The sequence below is a fragment of the Lycorma delicatula genome, chromosome 6 (assembly GCF_047948215.1).
Source record: "Lycorma delicatula isolate Av1 chromosome 6, ASM4794821v1, whole genome shotgun sequence".
Lineage (NCBI taxonomy): Eukaryota > Metazoa > Arthropoda > Insecta > Hemiptera > Fulgoridae > Lycorma > Lycorma delicatula.
The window spans coordinates 54,516,067-54,525,387 of NC_134460.1; the positions used below are offsets into that span (position 1 = coordinate 54,516,067).

The 9,321-nt window shown below is 31.3% G+C and overlaps 1 protein-coding gene across 2 annotated transcripts; it reads left to right on the forward strand.

Moving 5' to 3' along the window:
* The first annotated feature begins 61 nt into the window (after window positions 1–61).
* LOC142326831 (disks large-associated protein 5-like) lies at window positions 62–8,046 on the forward strand. 2 transcript variants are annotated; one of them, XM_075369555.1, is made up of 5 exons: window positions 62–175; window positions 333–536; window positions 1,489–1,622; window positions 5,177–5,257; window positions 7,894–8,046. In XM_075369555.1, the coding sequence occupies exons 2-4, from the start codon at window positions 395–397 to the stop codon at window positions 5,219–5,221; spliced, it is 321 nt and encodes a 106-aa protein (XP_075225670.1). In that variant the 5' UTR covers window positions 62–175; window positions 333–394; the 3' UTR covers window positions 5,222–5,257; window positions 7,894–8,046. The 2 variants fall into 2 exon arrangements, with proteins under 2 accessions (XP_075225670.1, XP_075225671.1); XM_075369556.1 differs by lacking the exon at window positions 7,894–8,046 and having other exon boundaries at window positions 5,177–5,261.
* The last annotated feature ends 1,275 nt before the right edge of the window (window positions 8,047–9,321 follow it).

The window sequence follows — 9,321 nt, forward strand, 5'->3', positions numbered from 1 at the left end:
ATATCGTTACTTGATCTCACAAATTCTAACCTCACATTTTATTTTAACATTCATTGTAACCCTTATTTAACCATAGATTTTATTTGATATGAATGCCTAATTATTTTTATTCTACCACTATCATTCGTCAAAACACATTTTACAAACATGACACCTCTATCATAGCAAGAAGAAGGTAAATGTTGTTGATTGGTATTACCATTGTTTATGAGGCAATTTTAAAGATAAGTTCTGAACCATTTTTTGGTTCCAATTTTTAAAAAGTTAAAAACAATTTTTTTTAAGTTTATATGTAACCATTTCATAAAAAAATAATTTTGTAATTTTTACAGATCACCATCCTAACTCGGTTATCAATTTTTATTCATAATTACTACAAAATATTCAAATTATAATGGAAATAGCAAAACATTTTAAGATAGCACTTAATGAAGAAGTCAGCAAGTTAGAAATTTTAAGTAATAGATGGCAAAATATACTTGAAAACTCAAAACATGTTCCAGAAGACATTAAAGACCAAATAAGATCAGTTGTTGGTAAGTGTTCAAGATAATTGAAAATCTGCCTTCTCAGTGAATTTTTATTCTAAAAGTAAAAAGTATTAAAATCTATAATTTACATTATCAGTTGAGTAGTATTAATACCCAGATGTAATTATAGTTTATTTTATTATTTCAATGATTTATTTACCCTATAAATTCAAGGCTGGGAATATATGATTTGTAGCATATGAAAAATCTCAAGCCTAAATAATATTATTTATATAATTTCAGTATTTAATATGTTACTTATTTTATTTCAGTGTAATTATTTAATAATTGCATATTATTACTGTTTTATCTTAACTCCACTTTTCTCTCCATTTTTGACAGTTTCATAAAGGCCACCTGAAATTTTTTCTTTAGAAAACTAATATTAATTTATTAAAAAGCATATATGTTAACTGTTCCCATACTTTATCAAGAAAAATGACTAAAAGATTATCTATATCAACAGCAAAACTACTTTAAAAAAAAAATTCTGTTTATATAATGCACTTCCTTTTATTAGTGAAATTGAAAATCATCAGCTAATACAAACAAAAACTATATTTATGCTTATAAAGACAAACAAAAATCAAGTCTATGAGTGGACCGGGAATAAAATAAATTGATTATATTGGATAATTCATTTTGGTATTCCAAGATCAAAATTAACTTTATAATCATTTTCTTATGAGAAAAATAAAACAAGATATATTTTCTACGAGCCATCCCCAGTTCTGTTACTGGTTGATTGGGGGATTTCCTAAATTCACTAAAAACCAACCTGTTGGTGCCTACCCAATCTTTTATTAAGTGCAAATAGTTTTGATCAATTCTTATAAACCTTTCCAGAATCATCAGTGCCACATAAGTTTTATTATCCTATGATAAAAGTGTTCATCCTATGATAAATATAAAAAAAATTGTAACTTTATTTTTAAAAACTAGAAATCTCTATTCACAGGGCAAACAAAATTATTGCTGAATGAAAAATTGAAACAATTTAGAGATCTACTGAAAAACTATGAAAGTGGCAGAGGAGATGTTAATATCACATCAGATGATCTTGAAGGATTTTGGGACTTAGTATTAATCCAGGTAATTTCTTCTTTGAATTATAACTGCTCTGCATCAGAAGGTTAATACAATTTCTGTCTTGACTTTTTTCAGTAAGTGTCCTGTGCACCAATTCTCCTAATAATAATAATAATATTGGGCTTCTGAGAATGCTGCTCTCCTTCCATACTGCATAACATTTAAACATAAAACACAATTGTTATAGTCATTAGTAAATTCATACAACCATCATGTCATTCCATTGCATCATTTACATCCAGTCAAATAATTAAACAAAATCCAATCAGTAATTTTATATAGAAACATAGTTTAGATGAGTTTACATAGATTATACTATATACATGCAAAATGTACAGTTATTCAGTGATGATAAAAAAAAATTAGTTTGGGCAAAGGTAAAAATATTTTACAAAACTTTCGCTATAAATGGAGATCAATAAGTGTAGTTAACTAAGATGAATTCCTTCTTCTTTATCAGTCTCTCTTTTTCTCTGAAATCCTCATGTAAGCCTGTCACCAATGTGCTTCCATGTTTGCTGTGAAGAAACCTCTTCTTCTGAAATAGTCTTTCAAAGTCACTTCTGCCTACTTCTTCCTTGAATGAGTCCATCCTCTTCATAATTCTTATTCTTGCCTTGTTATTCTAACCCCAGATTCTTTTTTGTTACCACAGTTTCTGTCGCTCCTAGTTCATTGGTGCCAAACCACATAAATTTTGATCTTGCTATACCCTCCAGCAAACTATACATAATTTTGGATACACATAATTAATCTACACATGGATATTATCCAACTTCTCTCTCATCTTTTAATTTCTGATTTTATTACTTTGACTTTTTCAATAGTACTTAAAAATTTTGTCTGTGCTCCTTGTAGCTAATTTCTATCTCAGAGAGCCCATGTCAAGATAACCAGATAGCATCTGATATTCAGAAACTACATTCTGTCTTAAAGATTTTCCCTACTCATAACAACCCTTTTACAAAATGTCTGAACTGGCTTATCTTTTGTATCTTCACTCATAACTTAATATATTCTACAGACTTCTGCTATCACTGTTCCCGAATATGTGAATTCTTTAACCAGTTCTAGTTCTTCTCTTACATGGTTTTCTGTTGCTCTGATGCCTGTTTCTTCTCACTGGGCCAATCTTCATTCTTTTTTTTAAATTTCTTAATTCTAAACTCCTTTTTTGCATAATGCAATGTTGTCAATCAACAATTAAAATACAAGATGGTATTTTTTTCTGACATCTTTGATTCACAAATTTTTGTATACTATCAATAGCTGTTATAAATCTGTGATAATTCAGCTGCCTCCCTTAAAACATTTTTAATCTAAAACCAGTTCTATTTATCCAAGTAATTACTAATTACATTAGCTTCTATAACTAAAATTTCTCTTTCTCCCAACTCTCCATTTTGTTAAACTTTTAGCAATTTTTTTTTGTTTTTTTATATGGTTGTTAGTTTCATCATACTTGGCGTCAATTTTACTTTTACTTCTTATCAGCTACAGACATTATTGTGTTGCCAGTTATCATGGGGGTATTGGAGATACTGCCAGCAAGGTATCAATGACATGAAACTCCCCTAAAACTTTAGTTTTTTGGTAATGTTGGGTATTGGGAATCAAAATGAAAGGTAATAGTCTCTGGTATTGTGCTCCTCATGCACCTCCAGATTTCTTGTTTTTTTGGTAAGATTAAAACTGTAGCATTTGGTGTAAGAGTTATAATAATTACATGTAATTTTCTCTTAAAGGTCACTATTCTCTTTTTAAGCTATTATACTTTCAGATAGGAAATTGGAAAAAAGATTATAGTGCTCATAGTCTAGTTAAGAAAAAAACCTGATGCAACATAATACTAAAAGAAGAAACAAAAAACTATGTTAAGTGAGTAAAATGAACTCATTATAAGACCCATTATAAACAGCTACAATTGACCTAATGTATAAATTAAACTACTAATTACATTCCAGGTAATTCCATATAGTATGGTGTAGTATGTTTTCAATCAAATAACACGCAAAGATTACTTTGCTTAACAAATACAAAACTGCAATTTTCATACCACAAATAAAATATGAACAAAAAGAAATAAACAAGCAACATAACATAACTCATGAGAAAAGTTTTTTACTTACAGTTTTAGTTTACTACATATCTACTTTACTTTTCCTCATAATCGCCATTCAATTGTAAGCACTTTTTGCAACACTGCATCAGTTTCTTTACTCCTCTGCATAGAAGTTTGCCACCTGGGAATTGAACCAGTTGACAATAACAGTCTTGAGATCATCATTTTCAAACCAATGTCCACCAACCCACATTTTGAAATGCAAGAAGAGGAAGTAGTTGCTAGTTGCAAGGTCAGGACTATATGGAGGATGGTCAACAAAAAGTTCCCAACGAAAATCTTGAATCTTCTTCTTGGTCAAGGCAGTGGTGTGAGGACGTGTTGTGAAGGAGGATTACGACGGACGACAGTTTCCCGCGTCGTCGATTTTGGATCACACTGACTCAGTTTGGTGAGCATTTCGCAGTACAAGTCAGCTGTAATTGTTGATCCACGTTTCATGAAATCAACCAAAATGACGGCCTTTTCGTCCCAAAAACAGTAGCTAACATTTTTCGACCCAAGTACGGAGATTGCTTAAACTTTTTTGGTTTTGGAGAACTTGTATGGCCCCACTGCATTGACTGTTGTTTCAATTCTGCGTTGGTGTAGGATATCCATATCTCGTCGCTGGTAACAATGTATCATCTCCATCTTGTGGATAGCAGTCCAAAAACACTCGTCTACTGCACATTCTTTGCTCTTTATGTTGGTCATGAGCAATTTCGGTACTCACTTTGCACATAATTTGTGACATCTGAGCTTTTCTGTGACAAACGTGTAGATAGAGGTACATCTAACATGCGGAAATTCATCAGCTAGAGCACTAATCGCCGATCACATCACAGTTTTCGGTTCACTTGTTCAACTATTTCATCGCTCTGAATACTGGGCCTGTCACTCCGCTCTTCGTTATGCACATTTGTACGGCTATTTTTAAAGTCTCGACACCACTGTTAACCTTTCCTTTACTTATTACTGTAGGTCCATACACTGGGCACAACTCCCGATGAATTTCAGCAGAAAATTTATTTTTGCATACAAAAATCAAATAACGGCGCGCACTTCAAAACTGGCGAGAGAAACGATTGTCGTGGACATTGCGATCTTCCCTCACCGGCAGACAAATGACTCAAATCAAAACCACAACTTCAGTGACTTCATAAATAGCCGAAAGATGGCCCTGCATTTGTGAAATTGCGTTCAGACCCACTAATATTTAGATTAAGCCGACGGTCTTTATTTTATGAATATGCTTCGTATTGTTTAGGGTGTAAAAATATAAAGCCTGATACTACCCCACTTTGCTACAGAGTGCTGATTTTACACATAAAATTTGTTTCAGTTCATTTCTTTGCATATGTACTAATTCTATGAAGTGATTTGCAAAGATTAATTTATTTAATGAATTTTGTTAAATTTTTAATTTGATAATTTTAATAAATAATTTTTCCAGGTAAATGACTTAAAAGATAAATACAACATGCTTCAAGTCAAGTAACCAGAGTAAACTAATAATTTTTTCATTCAGTGTTGTGTAAGTACATAATGTTAATTTTATGTTCAACATAATTAATTGGTTAAATATGACTCCAGTTACTGATTTGATCCATTCTTTAAAGATAAAAAGAGAATGTAACCAATATAATATTTGTCATTTAATAATAACATACCAGTACTAATTAATTAACTTTATTGGATTTTATTTTTTTAAGTCTGTGATTAATAAGTTTGTAATAAATAGCAAAATTAACTGAAATTAGTGGCACCTAAACTTTAAGGAAAATTTGAGCACTTTTATTAAAATTTGAAACATTTAAGTGTCAGTTCCCTAGTGTCATAGCTCAAGACCTATGCTGTAAGAAGCAAAGAATGGTAATCAGTCAAAAAATAGGATATGGGTTTTTCTATCGGATCTCAAAAAATAAAAAAGTGAGAGTTCTCTGTACCCCCCCCCCCCTAATTTTACTCTTGTATATAGAACAATTTTTTGGTAAAATTTTGGGGGTCAGTTTTCCAAAATTTTTCAAACATAGCCTGAAATTGGATAAACAAAGTGTCAGAAAGATAAAAAAACACAACCCAGTTTGTTAAAACATCAAACACAAACAAGTCTATTTCAGGTCTTAATTATTCCTTGTATCAATCTTAAACATGGCGCTGAACAAAGACCAGTCTTGTTGTCTTTCTCACCTGTGCAAGTGACATAATATTAATATGTTGCTTTTCTTTTTTTTTTCATCTTGTAGCAGTGGCGACACCTTACTCTTCAGTTCCCCTTCACGAGTCCATGTTGTTGCTGCTCCTGCCTCGGCCGAACAGGGTGGGGATTTATAGGTCTAGGCACCTGAAGTAAGTGTGCTATAATGACATCTCTGAATTTCAAATAAGTGCATTTATTTACCACATTCTTGGACTATAAAAATTTACTATTCAAAACTGCAACATCAATCTTGTGTCCCATTGAAGTGACTTTGTAGGAATGGTACAGTAAGAAATCATTTGATCACTACAATCAATTCCACTCATGTTTTTGTTGTAAGCAATAACCATGGAGAGCTTAGTTACAACTTGGCCTCTTTTGTTAGTTACTTCTTCTATTCCAGGTCTGTGGGTTGTGAGAACATTTCCCTTACTTTTCCACTGCATGATTGTTACAAAGTTTTTGTGGTAGCTCATGAATTCTCTTTTCTTTAGCTTTGCGCTAATAACCATTTCTGTTTTCCAGCTTGATTTGTCGGTAAGGTCCCACACATATTCATTTGGTTTTGCATGAGGTGCTCTGCTAGGTCTACAGTATTGTGGAAGTTATTAAAAAAACCATAGCCTCGTCTAAACAGATTCTTTCTAGGGCAATAAGATTTAGTAAAATTTCCCAATAAATACATCAGGAGATTATTATTTACTTTGTGTAATTTTCATCTAGAGGATCAGTCTCAGGATCATAAAAACAGAGATACCTGACTATTGTCTCAAACCTATTTCTGGACATGATTTTTTTATGCTGGGGAAATGTAAGTTGCCCATGAGCATGCAAAAGCTTAAGAACTTTTTGACCTCATCTGATGTAACAGGCTTCCACAATCATATAATCGAATGTTTGATTAAAAAGGCAAGAATATTTAATCAGGCTAAAATTTTGTTAAAAGGGCTCATCAAAATACTGTAAAAAGTTTCAATAGGATCTGAGGATTGAAAATGTACCTCTTGTTGTCCAGCAAAGAATGTGGATGAGAGGAGCACAATTTGTATCAAATTGCTTGTTAATTCTGGTAATTATCATAATGTGTTCCACAACAAACAGAATGTTTTGATTATTAGCAATGTTTTTGATATTCACTGTCATCATTTTTTACTTCAAACTCAAAATCTAAATCATCTGGCATGGGGCTATTTGGATTTAGGCCTACTCCAAAATCTATAATTATTGATTTAAAAAGTTAATTCTCTCCATTATTCAATTCTGAATGAGGAATATACTCACTACTAGTACCTTTAGAACTAAATAAGGAACTTTGGTCCTAGTAGTCATAGTCAATCCAATGACCAATTTCAGTGTCCATACATTTTCTTTGATATTTTTAATAATGTAATTTTTAAATAACCAAATGTCGTATAATTTACTACAAATTGATGTACATTTTTTTTTAAGACCAGAAAATAAAAGAGCTGATGCTTCATTATTTGTACAACAATTTTTTGTTTTAATTTTGTCCAAATTTTTACTGTTGTTTAAGGTTTTTATAAATTACACTCTTTGAAAGCATTTCTTACAACTGATTGTTTCACGATAAAAAGCAATACTAATTTGTTGCATATGCTATACAGCCAGTTTCTTTGGTGTACAGAATGATGTCATACATACAGCTGAATAGCACTTTAATTTTGGTGGGCTTATTGTGCAGATTAGTAAATTATATTAAGCTCAACAAAGATGGGAACAGGAACCACTTAATACCTAATTTTCCTTAGTAAGCTAAGCATGAGAGGTTTGTTGTTCTTTAGAAAAGCTACATTGTTTTTGGGAGCAACTTGTGGCTCATTATTTTTACCTACAACCATTACGAGTTCTTAATTTTATTAAATTGTTTAAATCAAATTAAAGAATAAAAACATGTTGAAGGTAAAATTGAAAATGAAAAAGTTCATTAAACAAATGATTTTCTGTTACAGGTAAAAAAGATTTGTGCAGTATTTCATCACGACATAGATAAGCATTAATATAAGTGGTCCATGTATTTCTTAAAATGTTAACAAATTCTGTTTTTATATGTTGATATTATTTAATATTTTATATATACATCAATATTATTTTACAATAAATTATTTAAATGTTTTAAAAAGTTGTTTATTATTATTATCTTTTATGACTCCACAGGATCACTTTGTGTTGAGTTTTTTCTTTTGAGTGAATTTGTTCTTAATTTTCCTGTTCAATTTTATCTTATCTGTGGTGTAAGGGCAATTTCCTTCAGATCTTTTCTTATTTTTCTGATCCATTAGCATCTTGGTTTGGTGTTTTTTGAATCGAGATTGTACTGTACTAGCTATTTCAGAAGTCTTGAATCTTCCATCCTCATACATCCAAAGAATCCTAGTCCTCCCTTATGGATGGTGTCAGTGATGGGTTCTAACTCTTTGTACACGACTTCGTTAGGCACAATCCACCACTGCCCGCCTTTCTGGTACTTTTTATTGATGCGGGTTCTTTCAATTTTCTGGAGTCTGCCTTAGAGATTATTCACGGAGGTGGAAGTTTGTTTCTGCTGCATAAGTGGCTTCTGGTTTTATAACTGTATTGTAGTGTCTTATTTTTGCGTTTCTTGATAGGCATTTTTTACTGTAAGCATATCAGGTCAATTTTTGAGCTTTAGCCAGTTTTTTCTTATTTGGATTGAGGTTTTTTCGATTAGGGTATTTATCATTTCTCAGAGGTATTTAAACTGGGTTACTATTTTTATTTTATTACCATTTATGTTTACTTTTATAATTGTGTTTGTTTTGGGGACATAATTTCTGTCTTTTGAATGATATTTTGAGGCCAGTTTTAGTTGCAATGTTTTGAAGTTCTAATAACTGTGATTTAGGTTATCGATGCAGTTTGCAAGCAATGCCAAGTCATTAGTGAAACCGAAACAGTTTTTGATTTTTTGACAAATTTTTACTTTAGGAGGCATTTTTTGAGCCATTCTCTCATTAATATTTGTAGAGAGAAGTTGAATAACAGCAGTGAGAGTCCATCGCCTTGGCACAGTCCTGTTTTGATTTCAAGTGGTTTGAAGAGCTTGCTTCTGAATTCTACCTTTGTTTGCTTTGCATTAGTTAACACCTAGTCTCTAATCAATATCACCCTTAAAATGAAGAATTATGGACATTTTTTACTGTTTGGACATAACATGTTTTTGTTTTGACAGATGAATATTTGATTTCAATATTAAAAAATTTAACCGTTAAATCTGCAATTAAAATTTTGATTGGTTACTGTGGGTTTCATTATTTGTAAAAAAAATATATACAACCTAATAATTAACTAAGATAAAAACAATTTTTTAAAAATCTTGTGCCAAAAAAACTATTCAATGCAGTTAGCATGTTTTGAAT

Coding starts and splice junctions, on each gene's coding strand:
- LOC142326831 (XM_075369555.1), top strand. CDS start 395: ATGGAAATAGCAAAACATTTTAAGATAGCACTTAATGAAGAAGTCAGC. Junction 537..1,488: donor CCAAATAAGATCAGTTGTTG/GTAAGTGTTCAA, acceptor CTCTATTCACAG/GGCAAACAAAATTATTGCTG. Junction 1,623..5,176: donor GGGACTTAGTATTAATCCAG/GTAATTTCTTCT, acceptor TAATTTTTCCAG/GTAAATGACTTAAAAGATAA.